The 23,306-nt window shown below is 38.7% G+C and overlaps 1 protein-coding gene across 2 annotated transcripts in view; it reads right to left on the bottom strand.

Moving 5' to 3' along the window:
- RAB3GAP2 (RAB3 GTPase activating non-catalytic protein subunit 2) overlaps positions 1-23,306 on the bottom strand; it is a 72,408-nt gene that overhangs the window by 37,687 nt on the left and 11,415 nt on the right. The window contains exons 2-8 of one of the 2 annotated variants that reach the window (XM_084624660.1): positions 13,470-13,537; positions 8,678-8,810; positions 7,144-7,225; positions 3,597-3,644; positions 3,379-3,454; positions 3,128-3,229; positions 1,836-1,935 (exon numbers count right to left, since the gene is read on the bottom strand). In XM_084624660.1, the coding sequence (XP_084480786.1) occupies positions 1,836-1,935; positions 3,128-3,229; positions 3,379-3,454; positions 3,597-3,644; positions 7,144-7,225; positions 8,678-8,810; positions 13,470-13,537 (609 nt within the window). The remainder of the gene's footprint in view (positions 1-1,835; positions 1,936-3,127; positions 3,230-3,378; positions 3,455-3,596; positions 3,645-7,143; positions 7,226-8,677; positions 8,811-13,469; positions 13,538-23,306) is intronic. The other variant, XM_084624659.1, reaches the window with a different exon arrangement.

The raw sequence follows: 23,306 nt of genomic DNA, 5'->3' as shown, positions 1-23,306 counted from the left end.
TGCTAGCAATGCTCCCATCTCAACCTGTCTGCAAACTTAGGACAACGCATATGCAAGGGATTAGCACGTGAAAGATACCGGAGTGCTTTTATTGCAAGCATTAAAGTGCAGCTAGTTCTAATTGCTCTCATTTGTGACGAGTGATAATTCCTCAGACAGTAATAGTAAGGCTATGCTTTGGTGGTAGGAGTGGCTATAGCTAGAATTAGGGTCTATGCCTTGGCAGATGGGACACAGTATAAAAAGGAACACTCGTCCTCAGTGTAGTTCTGCACAAAGGTCTCAAGGGGTGTCTGTGGGGCCATTAGGGCGACTGACTGAATTGGCACCTGACCTTGTTCAATGACTCTCTTGGTTCTTAGCTGAGGGGATGGGAGCCTTCACTCTTCCTTGCCCTGCATGGAAATACTCTCCTCTCCTGGGCCCCAGAGGAATCAGCCCTCTCCCTGCACAGTGTCAGCCTTAACCTAACAGCGCTGTTGGCCCCACAATTCCTGATGCTCCCATGCTGGCAGCTCCATTAGGGTTCCTCTCTATTCCTGGCCTAACAATGTGCCCATTCCGTGTCACTGGTTCCTGGCAGAGATTGAGAACAGGCAACAGACAGTTGGAGCACAGCAAGAGGCAAAATCAGGACTCAGTGCAAGCTTTTGATTAAGCCCATCTCCCAGAAGTGAGAAACCCTCCCTTCACCCAGCACACCATTACTTGATGGTTCTCCTTAACCCCAGGAAACTGACCAGTTCCCAAGGTGCAGCACACTTGGATTAGCCAGCATCCCAAGGATATAAGAAAAGAAATCAAGGTAAGCAGCAGGGCAGGTTGTCAAAAAGATTGAAAAAGAGTACGCATTTTTCCTTCACAGAAAGAGCTAAAACAGCCCTCAGGATTTTTCATATCTTAGCCCTGATCTACACTGGGGGGGGGAAATCGATCTAAGTTACGCAAGTTCAGCTACATGCATAACATAGCTGAAGTCGATGTACTTAGATCGACTTACCGTGGTGTCTCCACCACGGAGTCGACTGCTGCTGCTCCCCCGTCAACTCTGCTTGTGCCTCTTGAGGTGCTGGAGTATAGGCGGGCGAGCGCTCGTGGGTCGATTTATCGCATCTAGACTAGACTCGATAAATCGATCCCCGCTGGATCAATCGCTGCCCGCCGATCCGGCGGGTAGTGAAGACATACCCTTAAAAGTGTAAGGATATCAACCATTAAAATATGAAGAGCATCTGCCCACAGCAGAATCACTGTTATGACAGCAGTACTTTTCAAAACCTTTCATAAAAAGAAACACACTCAACTAAAACAAAAATCACTAAGTGATCACTGTGCTGACCCCTCTAGACATTGATAAGGTGCATCTAAGATGGCTGCGTACTAGCAAGTCAAATCTTCTCCAGTCAACATCCTCAAGCAAGCTGTGTTCTGAGGAAGTGCATTTCTCAAAAATATTTTCCTTCACATAACTATAAGCTGTATAAAACTGACAAACCATATTGGCTTCAACTCCAGTCTGATATAATTAACATGAATTTTAAATGATTTTGTATTAACATACAATGTAACAAACAGACTTCTGTAAGTACAGGCAGTCCTCGGACTTATGACACAATCGGTTCCTGAAAATTGTGTTACAAGTCGAAACATCGTAACTCAGAACCGCAATCCACTCCATTGCAGGACTGAGCGCCGTAAATTCAAAACCAATTGTCGTAAGTCGAATCAGGGTGTCAATTCAGAAACGTCGTAAGTCGAACGTCGTAAAGTCGAGGACTGCCTGTACAAGTACTACTGTAGGTCACAGCAATAGACAGCTTCTATCAGAGACGTACCTCTTGCTACCTGATTACGACAAGCACGAAGGGACTGAAAGAGGCTGAAACCATCAATTGTCACAACTGCTGCTGGATACAGGATACTCAGTTCTTCATTCTTTATTAAAAACAATCACTTTTACCATCATTATGGCAACTTAGCACTTCTCCTCTCTGAAGGAAAGCTTTGTAAATAATACAAGGTAACAAGTGTTTTGTCTGAACAGTTCATTTCTAACAGACTCTGCACAATGGAATATCATGCAGCAACAAAGAAAAGTTTAAAGAACCATCCGACATCTCAGCATACAATTAACAATTATTCAAATACAGACGCAGTTCTGTATTTACAGTCTACATTTTGTCTGCTTTCACTGAACTTCATGCCCCTCATCTATTTATATTTTAAGGGTTTAAGCAGAGAACATACAAGTTGTTGCAACTCGTAAAGGTTGCCTTGGTATGGGTCTATCTAGAGTGCAAATATCAAAGGATTTATGACCCAAATCCTGTATCTATAGTAGGGTCTAAATTGGCACCTGGGTCCATTTTATATACCCAAATGTCCATCTGCAAGATTTAGATGTCTTGTTAAAACCTCCATATGTCAAAATTGGGCCCACATCATGCTAAACTATCATAGAACACCACTTGTATAAAGATAAACTTTGTAATACTTCCTAGTTTTTTTCATGTTGCAGAATGGTCGGCTTTTCCACAAAGTTGAACAAAGTTCTACAAAGATCCCTGTACAGGAAACGGCATAATAGAATGCAGATTCCTACGACTACCTCCAAAATAGTCAACTTTTTTCTTTGGAGGTATTTTTTTTTTTTTTTTTTTTTTTTAACTTTTCAGCTGTCTCCAGAGTAATCTTACTGAGAGATAAAAGAACATTAAGTCATCTGCTAGAGCACCATGCAATTCTTGGAACCTGCCAAGCTGCATATTCCCCTTGAAAATCCACAAGCATACTACTACTATATTTTGCACACATAAAAGGAAAACACAGGCAACAAATGAAGCCCTCTTTTACATAAGTGATACAGTAATTCAATGTCTCTCTCAGCTTTGGGACTAAACATACGCCTCAAAAATAAGTGGAAAGAAATACTGCTTTCCTGGCTATGTCTTTATGACTTAGCTGGTTTGAGGATTCTTCTACAATGACATATCCCTAATCTCTTGCTCAGGTCAATCTTCCACCTGTCAAAAACTATTAAATACACACTAGTGGATTCACGTAGGAAAGAAACATGCCACATACTGAAACAATACTATTTTACTTTTGAAATAGCCTGCTACACCACCTGTTCAGTGACTCCAGGATGTCTTGGAACCTCATAGGTTCTGCATTTAAGCTGCAGGACAGGATCTTCATTTAAGAGCTGTGCAAGAAGTAGGACTCCAGTCTAAGAAAGAAAGAATAACTAACATGAATATTTATTCACTAATTCACCTTTGCTTAGGAAAGGCTTGCAGTATGCTCTACAGAAATAAAAGTTTACAAGTTACAGCAATACATCATTACTTTGCAACTGAACTTTGAAAGAAGACTCACCTCTGTGTAGAAACGGACGTAGCCAGAGGTAAAACCTACCACGATGCAGGTCCAGTCAGGACGGCCTGTGGAGCTCCTGTCCCATAAAAAAACAAAACAAATTAAGGGGAAAAAACTAATTTTGCTCTCAAATATACACAAATTCCATTGACTTTAAAAGGATTAGCATGCATTTATCTGAAGGCAGAAGCTTGAATTGCTAAAAAGTCTATTCTTACCTCTTTTGGCTTGCCAGTGGAATGCACAATGCACTACTTACACATTCACTGGAAACAGAAAATAAAAATATGAAGCATTCATGCCAACCAGTTTAAAATTACATACCATAATAGTTCTATACGACCCATCAGATCTTGCCAGTCTTATTAATATATTTTAATAACTTAAATATATTTTTAAAAATGTATTAAGACTCAAAAATGATTACATAATGAGGTAAAATATTATGCAAAATACTAATACAACCATATTTGTAAAATTATACACAATTCATATTGTGAGTTAAAAGAGTTGCTGGGCCTTTTTATAAATCATGTATACTGTAATTTCTATTCAAAGATCCTGAAGAAAAAAATCCTAATTTCTGGGTTTTTTTTCAAAATTATGTATTATTTATGCTGTGTAGCAGTCCACAGGTAAGATTAACATACTATTGGTGCAGACAGAACAACAATGCATGTAAAAAACATATTAGAAATATAGACCACCACAGGGACAGGAACAGAAACTGTTTTAGAAGTTTGAAAATGAGTTCTATTTTATGCTAGACAAGAGTCATAGTAAAAAAAAATGGCAATAGGGTTGAAATTTGAAAGGAAAAAAGAGGCTATAAACTAATGCAGTAAATGCTTTCTGTACATCACTACTAAAAGGCAAAGACTAACAAGTCACTTTGCAGTCAAGGTAACAATGATGTACACTGCAGAAAAGGCAGACCAATCCATTAAGTGCAGAATGCAGGAAATCCATCTATGATTGCTCAAATAAGCTTGAACAACAAATAAGAAATCTGACGCTGTTTACTGAAAATTGAAGGCAAGGACATGCTATCTTTAGTTTTCAACTGACCACTAAAAATAGGTTAAGGATCATAAAGATTTTAGAGACAAATGAGAGCTAGGATCTGAACTGTCACAGTGGAGGAAGTTGCACAGAACTGTTTTAATAGTAAGCAATCAACTAATCTGGATTTAGGATCCAGAAATTACATGATTATATCTAAAATGATTGTGAGTGCTATGACAAGGGTTCCGAATAAGAATAAATGGATTTTTGAGAAAAGCAGACAGAGGATATACAAAACAGGTTTTGAAAAGTAATTTGACTATCGGACAAAAAGATGCAGAATAAAATAGCAAGCTGCTGTGCTCATATACCACATTTCCCATTTTAAAGAACAAATGAAATGCTCTATAAAGAATAATAAGTAATAAGTAAAAAAAATGTTCAAGACAAATATACAATTATAAAAACACATAGGATCTCTGCTGCTAAAGTTGATAGGGATTAAATGAAAAGTAAATATGGGAGAACCTTGCTAATTTTCACCTTGATCATTATAGGCCTGATCCATCTGACAAAGAGTCATTGGGTTTCACCTCGCTCCTTAGCGAAGATTTAACAGTACAGTGCTCTAGAGAGGCAAAGGCTTCACTTTGTTTGCAAAATTATTAGGGTACTTTTAGTAATATACTAAGTAGAATCAAATTATTAAAACTAAACTACAGTTGTCCAAAACAAAATAAGAAAGTACACTCTGATGCAGAACTCTGTTTTCATGATGTTTGTTCATTTAGTAATTTGCAAAAATTCCTTAGGCTGCAATGGGTCTCCCCAACCAGTGTAATTAGAAAGCATTTACTGTATAAGAATAATGAGCACCACAAACAGAAGAGTGTTTTCCAAGATATGCACACACAATTTGGGCGGGAGAAAGCAGACAACAGTCAAGGTTTCCTTGAGACTAACAGAAATCAGAGACGGCAAGAAACACACACTTTGGTTACTCATTTTCCAATATATGGACACAGATTTTATTTCCACCATTAAATAAAGCTTTAAATTTATTATGGAAACATTTAATACAAGTGAAAAGGTTCTATGAAACAGATAGCGTATCAGCCCTAGGTGACATTTCCAATGACATTCAAAGTGTAAATTCCATCTGAAACAAGTTTCTGCAGGCATAACACGTCAGCTCTATTCCCACAAGAACAGAAAGTGATTAAGGCTGGCAATTAAAAAAAGCTGAAGATATTCTAAATACAAGTCTGACACCAGTTTAAATGAATTAAATTTTATAAGATTAAGGAATTGAGTGAAACCACATATGTAAAAGCAAAGCTTAGAGAACAGAGAGGATTGCCAGTTGAGGAAAATATTGGGGAGGGGGGGTGAGGGGTGGGAAATCAGTCTTTAAGCACTATGTGTAGCTACAATAAGAGGGTTAGGTTACACTGCTATAGAATTTGGAGTCTCTCCTATTTGAAACACCTACAAACCCTTAACTAGAGCAGTAAAGTTAGTGATCACACCTCATCTAAAGAAATACCTCCCTCAAGGGACTCTAACATACTGAAATGGATTCTACTAATGTAAAAAGGAATAGCCTCTGTGAAACAGGCCATGTTATTTGAATAGTGGAAGGAAACAAAGAAAAGCCAGATGCATATTGTGATATTTATCAAAGATAATTCAGCTCAGATGCATGGTAGTAGCGAGTTTTTAAACAAGGTTCGTGCTTCCTACCCAAAATTTCACATGGTTTGATAAATCAACATCTCCAGCTCCCTGTTTAACCATCATACTGCACATACCGTTACTGTGACACACAGTTGCAGGTGTTGGAAAGAGCACTGAGAGGGAAAGAGCAACTCAAGAAGGTAAACCTAAGATGGTCTACTGAAATACCTGAATGATGTGATGAAAGGGGGCAACTGAAATATTTCTTGGCAGCAGAAGAGAAAGCATTAAGAAATTCTGTATTCTCTCTGGCTACTTTGGTTAGGATGACTAATTGAAATCAAAGCCAAGATATAATTGGAAGTCAAATCCAAAAGCTAGGCTTGAAGTAAAATTTTCAAAACACACCAAAGTAACTTAGGAGCCCAAATCTCATTTTCAAAAGTAGCTTAGGCACTCAGGCCACTTACCATGAACCTTCAAGATCAGAAGTAGGAGGACAACAAATGCAACATGTCCACAGCATCTTGGGGGAAGAAGGACTTTACATCATATGAGTGATGCTCTATGCCTGTGACTTGAAGTGTTTAAGTATTGGTGTGATGGTATGAAAATGGGGAGGGGATCCTTACAGACTACTTCTGTCTGCAGCCCCAGCACATCAGAATAAAAACGTTTCTCCCACACCCCGAAGAAAAATTCAATTCTACTCAGTAGATGTTCAGTTTTATTTTCTTGCTAGATTAAGGAATTACAACAGTTTTGTGACAGTCCAGATCTTTGAACAAATATTTTTATTATAATTATATGTACACCCAGTAATTTGCATATAATCACACCCTGGAATCTCACTCCCAAAAACAAGAAGTGGCTTTTGCATTTGGGCACTATTTTTAGCCACGTAACTTACTCCAGCCCAGAATTCTTAAAGTTGGAATGTATAAACAACCAATGGTGATTAAAATCATTTAGTCAGTTTCCTCTCTCCAAACTATTTGTAAAATACATTTAAGATAAAAAGAGCAAAGAACTAATTAGTAATAGTGACATTTTAATCAGATAAACTAAGAATTCAATACCTACCCTTCTTCAACATTCAGAGAGCCACTCCAACCAACAGCATATTGCATTTCCTCCTTCCCCTTGTCGCTGTATTTCCATTTTGCTGACGTTAAAAAAGGCATTGTCCATAAAGAATAAGATGTTAAAAGGTAATTTGCAAAAACAACATAGTTCCATTCCTAATATTCCTCAATATAACACGTTTAGGTCAGTAACCAGTTTAAAAAAAACCTCTTACCATAGGAAGGGAGTATGTTCTACTGATCTGAGGAGGGGACTGGGAAACACAACTTATGGATTCTTTTCTCACTTCTACCACTTAGTGAGACCTTTTGCACATCATGTCACCCCTCTTCATGCTCCTCAGTTGACTAATTTATATTTTCTTAAATGAAAACATCAACCTATTTTATTGGAGCCATAAGGCTCACTTCAAACAGTGAACTCGTCAGATGAAAAGTGCGATGAAAGTACAAAACACTATTACCTGGTATGGTTATCCACAATGAAATGAAAACCCTAGAGTTTGAGTTAACACAGAGGAAAGTGGGCAAATCTAACTAGTTCTAAACATTTGATTTTCATAATTCCTTTAGTCACTTCATAGTAACACTGGAAATCACAACAGACTTAATTGTTTCTACAAATAGAAACATTTTCCAAACAGAGTTAGCCAAGAGTAAAAATCACAGCACTAGATACAATACAGTACATCATGTGCTATCTATATGCCACCTAAAAACTGACAAATTAGAACAAATGCCACCCAATGGTTCAGAGGCAGCAGCTATCTATCCACCAGGTGAGCCAAAGGATAACTTCCTTATGCATGAACCAGTAGGAGCTCTGTTAAACTTCAATTAGCTGGAAGGTGTTCTTACAGGCATCGTGCATTTCTGTCCTTCCATTAACTATGTGAAACTAGTAGCTAATCAATTTTTGACATGCATGATTTTGCGGGGAACAACAAATATGGGCTGATGACTTTAAGAAAATGCAATCATTCCAATTTTCAGAAATCTCAGTTTCTGCAGCATTTAGTTACAAGTTATTATCCCACCATACTGGCAATGACACATTCTGTTGCATGGATATAGTTTTTAAGTCAAAGTAAAAAGCTTGTAAAAACACCACCAAGAGTTCAGGTCAGTTTAGCTAAAGCCTTTTCTCTGGGAAAAATTAAACAAAAGAAAAACACAAAAATTAACACTAAACATAAACATAAAATTAATACAGCCCAGAGATTTTGTCCAGAAAGCATAATTAATTGTAACATTTGCAAGCAAAACTACAGGAGATAAGATAGTTATGGTGTATATATTATCAAATTATGCCTGTTAAAATGACTCAGACCTACAAAAAACAAAGGACCTGAGAGAAGGCTGAAACTTCAGATTTGCCATATCTGCTTGTGCCTAGTTAATACATCACATGTATTACATAAAATAGTCCACCATACTAAAATCCCTGAAAATAGGGATTTATGATAAGAACTGCAATTGTTCACTAATTTAAGTACTGGGCCATAAGTAAAAAATGTGCATTACATACTTACGCACTAAAAAAACAGCTTTCTGCTCACGAGCTATTACCATCAGATCATTTGCTGGTGATAAGGATAACACACAGTCTTGAAGCCAGTAACTTGTCTGTGTCTTGCAAGCAGATTCTTCTTCTTCTTCTTCTTCCTGTATGCACAGTTTTAGTTAGCGTAGGCAATGATTTTCAAAGGTGTTTGTTGGTTTGTTTGTTTTTAAAACCACACATATGCCTTGCTTGCTCTCTCTCAAAACTAATCTAGTACTCAATGCCCAGACACCAGTTTAACTATGGTATAAACTTGCAGAACAGCACAAGTCAGGTTTATCTACTTTACAATAATTCTTTTAGCATATTAACAAAATAGCACATAAAGGAGAATTAGTTGGCTATTTGGATTCTCAAAGCCATGTCTCTCACCAAAGACAATTAAGGACCCTAACAGACATGGAATGAGAGTTAAAGTACTATCATGGACTAGAAACCGGGAGGGAGTGGGAGGGGAAGAGGGAGAGTGAGAGTGAGAGAGGATAAAGTGGTCAGTTTTCAACATGAAAGGAGTTGCCCCAAGGTAACGCCACTGTTTGGAAAATATATTTACTTACAAAGAACTAAATTCAGGTTATTGCACTCAACAATCCTGCTCTCCCTGTGCCTTTACAGATTATGGGGCTTCAGAAACCAAACTCAAATGTGAGAAACACCAAAAAGTGTCCCACACATGTACCCAAAAATGTTATCGTTGAAGAACAGCTCCCAAATCACAACCCTGCAAAAAGTAGGAAACGTAGTTACACGGTACTGCTTCACACAGCAATGGCAGTAAGAACTGGGAATTAGGCCTAGTCAAAAAAAATTTCCATCCAACCTGTTTTTAACAGAAAACTAGGTTTTCAACTAAAAGTTTTCCATAAAAAGTGTGTGTTTTCAGAGGAAAATTTTGTTTTGTTTTGTTTTATTGAAAAATCAAATGCCCGCAAAACAAATGTCTTTGGTTTCTGGACAACATTTTTCCGTTTTCAAATTTCTGGTGCAAATCAAAATTTTCTGTGAAAAATTGAGATTAAAATTGTTTTGTTTTTGTCAAAGTTATCGGGGGTGGGGGAGGGGGATTTTAGCTGTGCCCACACTCCCAATACAGTTTTAAAATGTTGACACCATGAAAAATAAAGAAAACAAGAATGGTATAGAGAAAGAGGAGCACACAGCAGCGCTGCCATGGGAAGAGAGAATGGGGGAATAGAAAGAGCCTGTTGCATCAGGGGAGAATGATGGCATACACAGAATCCCTAGCATGAGAGAGGGTAGGGGAGGGGTTGCAGGGAGCCCCTGAAACAGGTGGTGATGGGAGGATGGAATACAAAGAGTTGGGTGGGGGCAAACAAAGGAATACATGGAGCCTTGGGTATGTGCATTGAGCTTGACCTGCAGAAGAAATTAAGCGTACGATCCTCCAGTTACAATGCTATCACTGATTACTATGAATTCCTTCTGCATCCTGCCTCACAGAAGCAGGACAGTTCAAATATACACTCTGCTCCGCCCAGTCTCTACCTAAAACTGAGTTTTTGACCTAGGACTCCCGTGTAGACAAATATGCTGTTCTACCAACTTAAGCTTAAAATCAGTTACTGTTTCTACATAATATTTTTGGAACTGCTGGGAAGGAAGTGGTTTAGAAGAACAAAGAGATGGAGTGCAAATAGCAATATACAGATATGCAAAAAGCTACATACAAACTGCTCACCTGCCAAAAAATCAGTGTTAACAAGAGTGCGCACACTGTACCAGTACTCATTCGTATACTTTTGAGCAGTTGAAACATATGTTTTGAATGCATCGAGTTTTACATTTGTTTGAAAAGGTTCCCCCGCACCTCAAGTTAGCCAGCCCAGTCAAATTAAGACCAGTCTAGAATGAGATCTCCTACTTTTCCCCAATTTTTGTAATATTAGTCTTTAGATGTTAAGACTTGTTCAATTTCTTTTAATCACACACACACACTGTATTTACATCTACCTAGGATGTTCAGATCTCCCGGAATACATTTGTGTTTTTATTAATTTCTAATGTAACCAGTGGAAAACAGAATTATTTCAAAATTTTCAGAAAAAAAACCCAGATATCCTCAAATACAGACTCACGTGACCAGAAGATAGGTACTTTTGTTAAATGATTTAAATGACAACAAGAATGGAGATAATTTACAAAATCTCTGTATTGTATAAACGGCGAATAGGAATATAAGAAAAGTAATTTAATTCTACAGCCGTGAGTGCCATGCAACTTTTCACGCTAAATCCCTATGATTTCAACTTCAGTAGGAGTTTTTTGTCTCTCTTTATTCTTTGCCAGTCCAGCAGATGGTAGACTGCAGTAACTTACACATCCTATTGATGGCTAGCCTCTGCACCTAGCCAGTTGTAAAATGTCAATTATCTGACGCTTCCATGTATCAATGTCATTGCATATGTCCCCATATACTGTAATGGTGCTAGTAAATTCCTCTACAGTTTAGGGAGTAACAGTGGACAGGCTGACAAATATGAATGACTTCACTTCCTCTGTATACTTATACAAAATATGTACCTATCCATCAATTACCTGTTTGATCTGTATTGTATATGCACACCTGCAAGCCCTCTAACACTTATCTATACCGAGGAAGAATGTGGAACAAAAGGAATTGAAGATGAGAAAGAGGTTTCTCCCTTTGCTGCCCATCATCAACCTGATTATCCTTGTCCTTGATGAGACAAGAGAAACAGATTCATTGCTCCAGTAAGAAAGCAATTTCTAGAACTATAGAATAAGGCTCTGATCTTGCAACTTACATTGCAGACACATGCAGGGGTCCAGCTACAAAGAGTCATCAATTTCAATAAGGAGCCACCTGCAGTTAGTTGCAGAATTAGGGCCCAGTCTATCTATCCAGGTATTCTACTTTACACCCCCCACTATTAGACTGACTAAATAGTAGCAAGTTGCAGCCATTTTTCAAGCCCTTGCAAGACGGCCACAAAGCTTTTTAATACACCCAAGAAAGAACTTTGACTAATTCTTCCTCTTAGAACAAAGCACAGTTTGAATAACAAGGAAAGTTTATCATGTGTAAAATAAACCCTTTGTACAGAAAGCCAAAGATAATTAGTGTGGTTAAGGCTATTTTTAATCCCAAAGAACTTTTCAAATTCAAGCCCTGGACAACAGAAGAAGAGAATTCTAGTTTTAGGGTTGGAGGTTGTTTCCTGTTTTCCCTCCCTCCCTCTTTAGAAACACACACCCACCCACCCACCCTTTGGAAAGTGTTTTTTTTAAATCTTTCCCTCTTTTGCCCCTAGATAGTGCTGCTCCCTGGCAGCAGCTGCATGACACAGGGGTTTCTTTCACTGCAAATAAAAACCCACAGCACTGAGTCTCAGAGCCCAGGTCAACTGACTCATACTCATGGGGTTTGTGCTGTGGGGTGAAAAACAGCAGTATAGACATTCATGCTTGGGCTGGAGCCCAGGCTTTGAAACCCAGTGGGTGGGGAGGGTCAACTGACCCAGGCTCTGAGACTCGGTGCTGTGGTTTTATTTTGCAGTGTAGATATATCCAAATATGAGATACTACCTGGAGGTTGGGGCCCAATAGCTACAGGTGTGATCTGCAACAGCTGAAGAGACAATCCGATACCTGATTACACCCTCACTCCCCCTGCTTTATGAGGAAAATCAAGACTCTGGCAAAGCTGGTGAGCCAATAGGAAGTTATGGGGGCAGAGGGATGAGGCCCACAGAAGGAGAGTTAATGTTGGAGTAAGCAGCCCCCCATTTATCATGGAGGGCTAGGTAGGATTTGAGTGGAAGCTACCAGCAGAGCAATGAGGCCATGAGGGCAAGTTGGTGAGTGGAGAGAGGAAGAACATTTCAAGGAGGACACCAGGGAGGAAGAGAATGGTAATGTACCCCATCAAGTCATCTCTGACCAGCTCTGCTCCTTTCCTCTCCCACTGCCCTCTGTTCATTTCCCCTTCCTAGGTTTCACAGGCATTTCATTGCCTACTCAGCAACATCCATCCCCTCCCAGCTCCAGAGTTCTTCTAGGAGCTGACCTACCCTGAAGTCTTTGTCTGCTCTGCTTCCCTCTAGATAACCCTCCGTAATAACTAAACTAGCTGATGAAGCTGCAGCCCCCAGGTGTGGATGCCTCCCATGCAGGAGTGAACCAAAAGTGGCAAATTATCTTCCATAAACCAACTATCAAACAAACCAAACAAAAGATACTCTCGTTGACTTACCTTACTCCTCTCGTTCCAGTGGAGTACCAGAGTTGACTGGAGAGCACTCTGCGGTTGATTTAGCTGGTCTTCACTAGACCTGCTAAATTGACACCCACTGCATCAATCGCAGAAGCGTCGATCTCTGGTAAGTGTAGACATGGCCCTAGTATCTCACCCTCTAAAATGGATTGTTCGTCTGTTCTCTCAAGGGAGGCAGAGAAAGGTTAACCTGGAACTTTCAGTCTACATACAGGTCTAGGGCAAAGAGACATCTGCAATTTTCCCCCAGAGCAGTGCAACAGAAGTACTTGTGGGCACACGAGAGCCAAATACCTAAGGGTGCATGTCACTATCACAGTGAGTAATGTATAATTAACTTAAAAACTCAGTTAAAGAAAATTATGGACAAATAGCGCCATTTACAGTGTCATTAGTCAAGTGCTATCTTGGCCACATGAAAACTACTCAACAAATTAAACCAACAGAAAAGATTCTTTGAGAGAAGACAAATCTTAGTGATAAAAGTGAATACATATAGACTTACAGGTTCTTGTGTTTCTGCTTCATCCCAGGCTCCCCAGCCATCATCTTCCCAGTTTGGTGATTTATCTACTTTAAACAAAAAGATAAAAAAATCATGAAACTACAGCATCGAGAAGGAAATAATTAATTATGAAGGACATTTTCCCCCTATGCATCACAGTTTATATCAGATCTATAGCTGCTTGGTACAGCTAAGAATAAAGGCAATCAACACATGCATCCTGAAACATAAGATACAGCATGCTGTATTTTTCATGAAAGAGATATTTATACTTATTTTTAACACTTCATAAGCATAATTTCTAAATACAAGATAAAGATGTGGTCTAGGCACAGGATTGGGAGCAGAGAACATCAGAATCTAAATCCCAGTTCAGACTCACTCCACCTATAATTCTGAGCAAGTAAATCAATCCCTCAATGGGGCCTCTTGGTGCTATGGCAATAAAAATAATAGACAAAGCAACTTCATTTTTTCTCAGCTTCCACATGTGCCATATGAGGAGCAACACCAACGTATTGTGAAGAGTAATCTGCTAATTTCTGTAAAACAACCTGAAACTGACAAAAATTACAAGTGGTAATATCTTTTATTGGACCAACTTCTGTTGGTGGAAAGGACAAGTTGTCAAACTACATAGAGCTCTTCCTCAGGTCTGGAGAAGGTAACCAGAGTGTCCCAGCTAAATATAAGGTGGGATAGATTGTGAAACGTAAAGAGCTCAGGCATGCTGTAGGAGACTACTTAGAATGAAGGGGGCAATTAAGGGTAGCAGGCAGTAAGGTGCATTATGAATTTTTGTTATGAGCCATAAAACCAGTGTCTCTGCTAAGTCCATGATTTTTAGGGTCCAGAAGAATTATGAATTTAAGTTCACAGGCTTCCTTAGAGGATGAGGACTGAGATCAAATATGGACAGAGAGCTTTGTGAAAAGTGTGTTTTTCTTTTATAATTTTTCTGTCTGAGTTCATTTCAGAGCATAGTGATTGTCTGTTTTCATTCACATAGTTGTTATTGGGGCATTTGGTGAACTGGACAAGGTACATCACATGTTGGGATAGGTATGTGTAGGACTCATGGATCTTGAAAGGTGTGTTGTGGAGAATACAGATCGTCATACAGTAGAGATATGTCTAGGTTTTGTATTTGTTATTCTGGTGCTGCTTTGGTGTCCTGGTCCGTGGGGAGCTTGCTTCCAATTATGAGCTTGGCAAGACTGGGGAGCTTTTTAAAAGGCCAGAAGAGGGGGTTCAGGAAAGATTTATTTCAGGATTTGGTCCCCACCAAGTATGGGTTGTAATTGTTTGATGATACCCCCGTACGGGCTCCAGGGTGGGGTGATATGTGACCAATAGGCATGTGAGGTCAGTGGGAGGGTTTTTCCTCCTCATATCCTGGGACCAACACTGCAGAAAACAATGGATAATATCGCATTTTGCCGTTTAAAATGGAGACTTCACAACATGAAGAAGGAACCCAGACTAAACAGCAACATCCACTGCCTACGCAGATGGAAGAAACAAACACCATCCCCAGAGGATTCACCATCTATAACCCTCTGACCACTCATACAACTCCAAATGTGCTGAAGGACCTGCAGAAGCTCCGCAGAAGGACCTCAGAAAAACTGAGAAACCATCTCTCCTGAACCTTACATACTCCAGAAGAGATCACCTCAAAACAAGAAATCACCACATGTTTCCACACACTGGAAGAAAAAAAAAAACTCAGGAAATCTGGAGATCATGCAGGAAACTCGAAACAACTATAAAAAACCTGATGACAGCAATCCAACACAAAAACAAAAAGTGAAACCAACTACAACAACTCCACAACCAACAGACCACCACCTCCTGGAGAAACTACAACACCAGGACCCATCACATGGACACACCAACATCATCAATTTCTCAAGACTGTTCCTAATCTGAACTGACATATCTACTCTGCAAGGGATTGAACTTCTGCCCTACCACTGAACATACTAAGAGAGAGTATACGTGAGTATATATATTCTCCATACATGTGGAGAACTAGAAGAATTCTTCCTTTAATCAGCCTCAAGGAATTCTTTCACAACTACCATATCCCTACCAACAGTCGTCAAAAAGAGTCAACCTGCATCCCCAGAGTCACAAGCGACCGTTGGGCAGATCGAAAACGCATTGGGCAGATCCCACGACAAAATTCTTTGGTCAGAAATGGAAAGAACATGCTTGCAACAAAACAGAATGGTGTGGCATCAACTTGTATTCGTGGAGGGACAGACAAGGACCAGCCAGACAAAGGTGATTATGGTATTTTCTGTCTTACTATCTAGCCCTTTCCCAATGATTCCTAATATTTTGTTAGGGTTTTTTTGTTGTTTTTTTTTGACTGCCCCTGCACATTGAGCGGATGTAGTGATTGTTTGGCAGGCTTCCTGCTTCTGATGTACTTAAAATATTTTTTGCTGTTAGTTTTTTAGTCTTTGACCAGTTGCTCTTCAAATTCTTTTTTGGCCAGCCTAATTATATTTTTATACTTGAATTGTCAGAGTTTATGCGCCTTTCTATTTTCCTCCGTAGGATTTAACTTACAATTTTTATAGGATGCTTTTTGCCTCTAACCGCTTCTTTTACTCTGTTTAGCCATGGTGGCACTTTTTTGATCCTCTAAGTTTTTTAATTTGGGGGTATACATTTAATTTGAGCCTCTATTGTGCTGTTTTTAAGTATTTTCCATGCAACTTTCAGAAATTTCACTTTTGTGACTGTACCTTTTAATTTCCCTTTAACTAGCTCTCTCATTTTTGCATAGTTCCCCTTTCTGAAGTTAAATGCTACCTTGGTGGGCTTCTTTGGTGTGTCCCCTGTCACCCCCCAAGGATGTTAAATTTAATTATATTATGGTTGATGTTACCCAGGTGCTTTAACTATATTCACCTCTTGCACCAGATCTTGATTTAGTCCTATGTGGAACTCAGGAATTGCCTCTCCCACTGTGGTTCCCAGGACTAGCTGCTCCAAGAAGCAGCCATTTATGGTGTCAAGAAACTTTATTTCTTCATCCCATCCTGAGGTGACATGTACCCAGTCAATATAGGGCTAGTTGAAATCCCTTATCAATTATTAGAAAATTTTCTATTTTTCTCTCTAATCTCCTGGTGCATTTCACAGTCACCATCACCATCCTGGTCAGTATATCCCTATTGCTATATTCTTATTATTCAAGCATGGGAATTCTATACATAGAGACTCTATGGTACAATTTGATTCACTTAAGATTTTTTTTTACTGTATTTGACTATGCTTTCTTTCACATATAGTGCCATTCCCCCACCAGTATGACCTACTGTGTCATTCATATATATTTTGTACCCTGGTAGAAAAAGGAAGATTAGAGAGGAGGATGAGGAAAGTTAATTTCTTGGTGTTAGTTTGGAGGAGGGGGGTTATAAAGGATGATTGGTAGCTTAAAGAAATTCAGAAAACAAACTGCCACCTACAGTTTTAGGGTTTTCTCATGGGAAAGTGTTTGGCAGGAGGCCATGTAGTAGTTAGAGCAGGGACCTGGAAGTTATGGCTCCTGAATTCAATCACAGACTCAGTTACTGACTCAGTGTGACCTTGGAAAGTCACTTGCTCTACCTCAGTTTACCCATCTGGAAAATGGGGACATTAATACTTCTATCTCAGTGTGTCATAAGAGTTAATTAGTATTTATAAAGTTCTTTGTGACCCTGGACTGTATTGAAGTGTCAGTGAAATGCAAAAATTATTAGAAATAAAACCCATCCTTTCAGATTAACACATATGCAAACAAAAATTAGGGGCAATCTCTCATGTGACTGGTAAAGGAGGAATAAGACTACTTTCACCTTTAGATCACTAGTTCAAATATTGACAAGGTAAGCAGTAATCAGAAGTAATTACCAAAAGCTGTCCACTGACCTAGGTGAGACCATGTCAATACAATTCTTAGTACGCAGACATGCATATCACAAGGATCATCCTCAAATCAGTACCCACTGCTAATAATCTCAGCAAAGCAACTGAACTACTCACTCTCCCTAAGAGTTCTTCAGATCAGGAAAGAAGAATATTGCAAGAGAGCAGTAAACTACATTGATGCTGTCTGTGCTGCTTCTGTTCTGGGGATAAAAAGATTTTCTTTCTCCAGGATCTTTTATCATTACCTTTCATTAACAAAAAGGCCATGTCTATACTGGCCCTAACACAAAGTTTAAAGACTATGCCAAAACAGAGTTTAAATTTGGCTGTAGTCAAACAACGCTCTGAAACAGTTTGACTAGCCAGATTGGAATGGGCAATGTTCTGCATCCAGTTGCTGTAGCTCTGTTTGGCCCCTTTCACACTGGCCTGTCAACCAAACCAGGTTAGAACCCACTATGGCAACAGCAAAACGAAAAGCATGCTTGCTTATGCACAGTTTTTCAATTCTGGTATTAGGCTACAAATATTTTTAAAAGACAAAACTTGCCAACAGCTTTGCTGAAAAGGCATTTTACCAGGTTAGACCAGAACAAGCGTAAACTACAAAGCACACCCACACATGAACCACCTTTATTAGAATTCAAAAGGTCTCTACCATCTATAAAAGAAAGTGACTCAGCCAGCTTTAGTGAATCAGCACAATTCTGATTTTTCAGGCACTCTTTCATAAGTGACAGTTTTCCAACGGTCAGTTTCTCATCTTGGTTTGTAATCAAGTTTGAGAATTTTCCAGTATATGGATAAATTAAATTAATAAGAAAGAAGGAGTAAAATGTTTTCCATCTGACACTGTGACCACCATTTTGCCACAGGAAGAAAAGAGATTTAGGAAGGAAAAAACACTAACACATGAGATTTTAATTTCTAATTGTTGGAGAGATCTAAACAAAATGCAATTTATATTTGCATTTCATCAACTTAAAATTTTTAAGTTTTTTTAAAAACCCATTAAAATGCCACTGTACAGTCCTGGTGCTCTCTGGAGCAGGGATCCACACCTCTAACACACTGCAGAAAAGTCACCTCGTTGGGGCCAATGTGTTCCCTGCAGAATAGCCCCCAGAATCTTTATGTGGGAACTGAGCCGCTTTTGCATTAGTATGCAGAAGTGATCTACTGGGTGACCTATTATGGTACCTCCGGCTAATTCGTCAAGGCAGGGCCATGGGGTCCCTCATCTGTGACTATGGATTAAGGAATATGCTACTACAGTTGCAAAGACTGCCTGCCCTCAAACGTTAATGATTTGCTCAGGGCTTGAAAAAAAAGGAGAGGTTACTCACCTTGCAGAGTAACTGGAGTTCTTAAAGATGTGTCCATAAGGGTGCTTCACTTCAGGTGCACACGTGCCCCTGAGCCCTACACATCCTCATGTCCCACACCAATACATAGGGCCACACGAACATACCAGCCTCAGTTCCTTCTCTAACACAAAGTCTCACAAAGGAATCTCCGAAGCAGAGGGGAAGGAGGGTGGGTCGTGGAGCACCCACAGGGACACATATCTTGAACAACTCCAGTAACTGCACAAGGTGAGTAATCTCTCCTTCATGTGGTGTCCCTAAGGATGCTCCATTTTAGGTGACTCCCAAGCAGTATCCCACAGCAAATAGGGAACTTTGGAACAGAGTCTAATACTAAATAAAGAACTGCACTGCGGAGGCCGCAGGCTGAACAGACAGCTACCAAAAATCTCAAATCAAAGGCAGAGGGGGAGCATATACACCTGAAGGGGAGCACCCATAGAGACATAACTCAAAGAAGACCCCACGCACCTGCGACTGTTATCATCATGTAACAGTTTCACAAACAAGTGTGGGATGGGGAAAACAATGCCAACAAATACTGCAGAATCTAAACTTTAAATTTCTATTCCTTTTTATTGCAAAAACAAAACCTTGTATTGGTTCACATTCATGAAGTCTTCCCACACATGCATGCAGACCACTCTAGTGCTTTTGCTACTCACAGCTTTCCCAGCTGCAGCAGAGTGAAAGCTAACCAGTCTTGTCAGTTTTCACTGCTGCTGTACAAAACCCTGGCCTCATCTACAATGTCAATTTTAGGGAAGTCACACATTTCTGCAGTACCCATGTAGCTTTATCAGAGCTAGCAATGGTGGAAACAAGGGTGTAAACTAGCTGCCAGCACTTTTAGTACCGTATCCCTCAGACCTACAGTATTATGAACGAAGTACATGGCAACCCTGGAACCAGATCAGTTCCACTCTTTTGCTGCTGCAGCTGCTTCAGAAAGCTGAGTTTACCTGTTCAATGCCACTGTTTCCTCATCTTTCAGATCTGCTTCTGGCTAATAGATGTCCGGCAAAAGCTTCTCCCTCCCCCCCCCCCATTAATTTAACTGAGTGGCAGCAAGACAGACAATTTTTTCATCAAAATTAGTGTGTAGTCTGCTGCAGAACCAGTAAAAATAGCATTTCCTTCTGCTAGTCAGCAGCAACATGAACCATTTCATTTTCTAATTCAAAAGCATTAGATTTGTCACCACTACAATCTTCTACCCCTATTTTAAAGGTGTTTATAACTTGACAGGGAATATTTACTTTGGGATGCAATTTAGAATATAAGGATTCACCTTAAACATATATTTTAGAAGAACATTTGAAGAACCAATTACTACCTTGATAATTTTAGGTTTCAGAGTAGCAGCCATGTTAGTCTGTATTCGCAAAAAGAAAAGGAGTACTTGTGGCACCTTAGAGACTAACCAATTTATTTGAGCATAAACTTTCGTGAGCTACAGCTCGCTTCATCGAATTACCTTGATAATATTTTAGTGCAATGACGACATAATTTCTATGAGGTTAATACCTACTATCATGTTGATGGAGTTAGTTATATTTCAGAATGTGAACTATTTACTTAATATAAAATCAAACATAAGATCTACAGGAATAATTCCCATATTGGATAAATATGGTGTCTATTTGTATTTTATAAAGTTCAGAAAGAAAGGAGAGAAAAATACTAACTACAGATCTACTTTGTAGTAGACAAAAGAAATTTCCCATTAATCTAATCTTGCATTTTCTTTCAATTCCTGCCCACACTTGGCACTTTTTCTAGGACTCTGTGTTATTTCTCAGTCCTTACTGGGATTAAGAGTATTTTCCAAACAATATGAGCTGAAAGTTTAACACACACTTGATTTACACTTTCCTCCAAATCTATTAATAAAGATGCTAAAGAAAACCAGGTCTTACACGAATCCCTGTAGTATCTTAACTCCATACACTGTGGTTTGTCATTACCCTTTCAGCCTGTTTTCAATCCATGTGACGATGTTCATATCCAAGTAAGAGTCTGAGGTACTGTATCAAAGTTTTATTGAACTCAACCTCTATTATCTCTATGGCATTCCCTTTGTCCACAAATTACATAATTCAATTCCCACCACCCAAAAATACAGTTTTTTCTTTAAAATATAATTGCTGTTCAGTATTCATAGGTCATTAGTGTAGCCCTTTATTCTATTTAATGTTAATTATACTCCAGCGGGTTCAGCTCTGGCAGCTACAGTCTCTAGTTCAACAGAGCTATCTGTTTGTTCTGGACCCAGAGCCCATAGGAACACATGAAACTTTAGGCAAATAAGTGAAACACACACAATTACAAAAGCATCTATCTTTTAGTAGTTTTATTAAAGTTATCAACAAAGTTATAAATGTCACAGCATATACAATTCCTAAATCTAAGTACCATGTACAAATTAAACCTACAGACATACTGACATCCTCCTAGATGGCGTTAAGAGTCTGTTGGCCCTCTCATAGATTGATCATCAATATGGGAGTGGTCCCTGCTGGAGTTTCCCATAGGAAGATCAATTTTCCTGCTCCAAGCAACCATTTTTAATATTGTGATTCTGTCTATACCTACATTATGCGTAAGTACATGAAAGTGTCAACCCTCTCTTTCTTATTGGTCTGTGTCCCCTAGAAAAACAAGGGACCCCGAATTCTATAGGCTGTGTAGGTTTTCATTAACATTGATGTACCACCTTTATCTTCAAAAAGAAAAGGAGTACTTGTGGAACCTTAGAGTCTAAAATTTATTTGAGCATAAGCCTTTGTGAGCTACAGCTCACTTCATCGGATGCATGCAGTTTTTCCACTGCATGCATCTGATGAAGTGGCTTATGCTCACATAAATTTGGTAGTCTCTAAGGTGCCACAAGTACTCCTTTTCTTTTTGCGGATACAGACAAACTCGGCTGCTACTCTGACACCTTTATCTTGTGGTTAAGGCACATGTTGGAGACATTATTTGTTGTTACAGCTTTTTATAATTTAAATTTAATTTTCGGAGCTACACTTTCGCACTATTACCAGTTGGTATCTCTTTTTCCAAAATCTTTTGGGTTATTTCTCGGTCACTGACTTACGTCATCATTTCTTGTCTCCAAGGCCTAAAATAGCTAAGCTAAAGTCTTGCAGGCCTCAGCCCACAGTTTCTTACATTTCAGCTTGTCTTACTCATGTCTACTACTTGGTTCCCCTAAATACTGATCAATCTTACACTTTTATAATTCTACAAATCAATTCTAATTAACATACAATTAATATACGGTATATTGATTAATCATAACATCACACAATAAATGGATACTAAGCTAAAATCATTGGCTACATTATCCTCTGGGTTCTAACAGATTCCATACACATTTTAGTAGGGATTGATGCTAGGTCTACGAGATGGCAATTGCAAAAATCACTTTTTCTTTTTTATGGCCAATACGATATTTGCTTTTTTCTATTTTCTGTATAACTCCAGATCTCTATAACTAATGCAACTGAACAGAGTTTACTAGTAGTAAACAAACTTAGGAAAGTTAAACAGAAGAAACTTCTCCAATCTCACTTTAAAGGACACCAACTTCAACAGCCCAAAAAGACAAAACAAAACAGTTAATAGTTTCAGATACATCTTCCTCTGAAACTCTGCTAAATTTTGGAGTTCACAGTCATATACTGTTACTTTAAAAAAAAAAAAAGTTTCACACAGCAGCAGAGGAGAGAAACACCCACATAAAAATGTGGGGGAGGGGAAGTAATCAATTGAACTGGCTAGTTTACTAAGTGGTGTCAAAATGCACAAAAAAAAATCCCTCTCAAATCTCCTCCATTTACTTGTAACACCTAAAATTACCCAAAACAACAACAAAAACAGGAGCAATCAGATGAAGGAGACTTTAAGATAAAATATAGCTAGATGGTTCCAATCTTTGTAGAAAATATTAAAGGGGGAAAAAAATACAAGCGTGTGTATGTATATGTATACACACACACACTTAGCTGCCATTTATTCTGCTGTATATTAATCCTTCAATTCTGCAGTTAATTATGACATTTCTTAACACAGATTATTTTATTACTGTGACCAATATCTGGCTCATTTTATCACATTATACGATAGTTTATAATATACAATTGCACATAAATGAAAAATTTATTAGATTCATACTGTGTTGTATAAAGAAGATAATGATTGCAGCTATTATTTTCTGATCAAGCCAACACATAATCCCACATTACCACTGCTAGTTGTCAGATTAAATAGAGTACAAATAGCTATTCCCAATATACATACACTTGTTAAATGATACACAGCAGTTTTCAAAAACAATTAAATACCACTATGCTCAAGGTCTAGAAAGGATTTATGTTTCATTATTAGTGTTAACTTTAGCCTGGGAGCGTCATATTTATAAGCCAACAAACACTGCAGAATATAAACTTTAAATTTCTATCCCTTTTTATTGCAAATAAAACACTGTATTGGTTCACATTCATAGATTCATAGATATTTAGGCCAGAAGGGA

Source organism: Lepidochelys olivacea, assembly GCF_965140295.1.
Source record: "Lepidochelys olivacea isolate rLepOli2 genome assembly, chromosome: 3".
Taxonomy (NCBI): Eukaryota; Metazoa; Chordata; order Testudines; family Cheloniidae; genus Lepidochelys; species Lepidochelys olivacea.
This window is presented reverse-complemented; position numbering and strand designations above follow the sequence as displayed.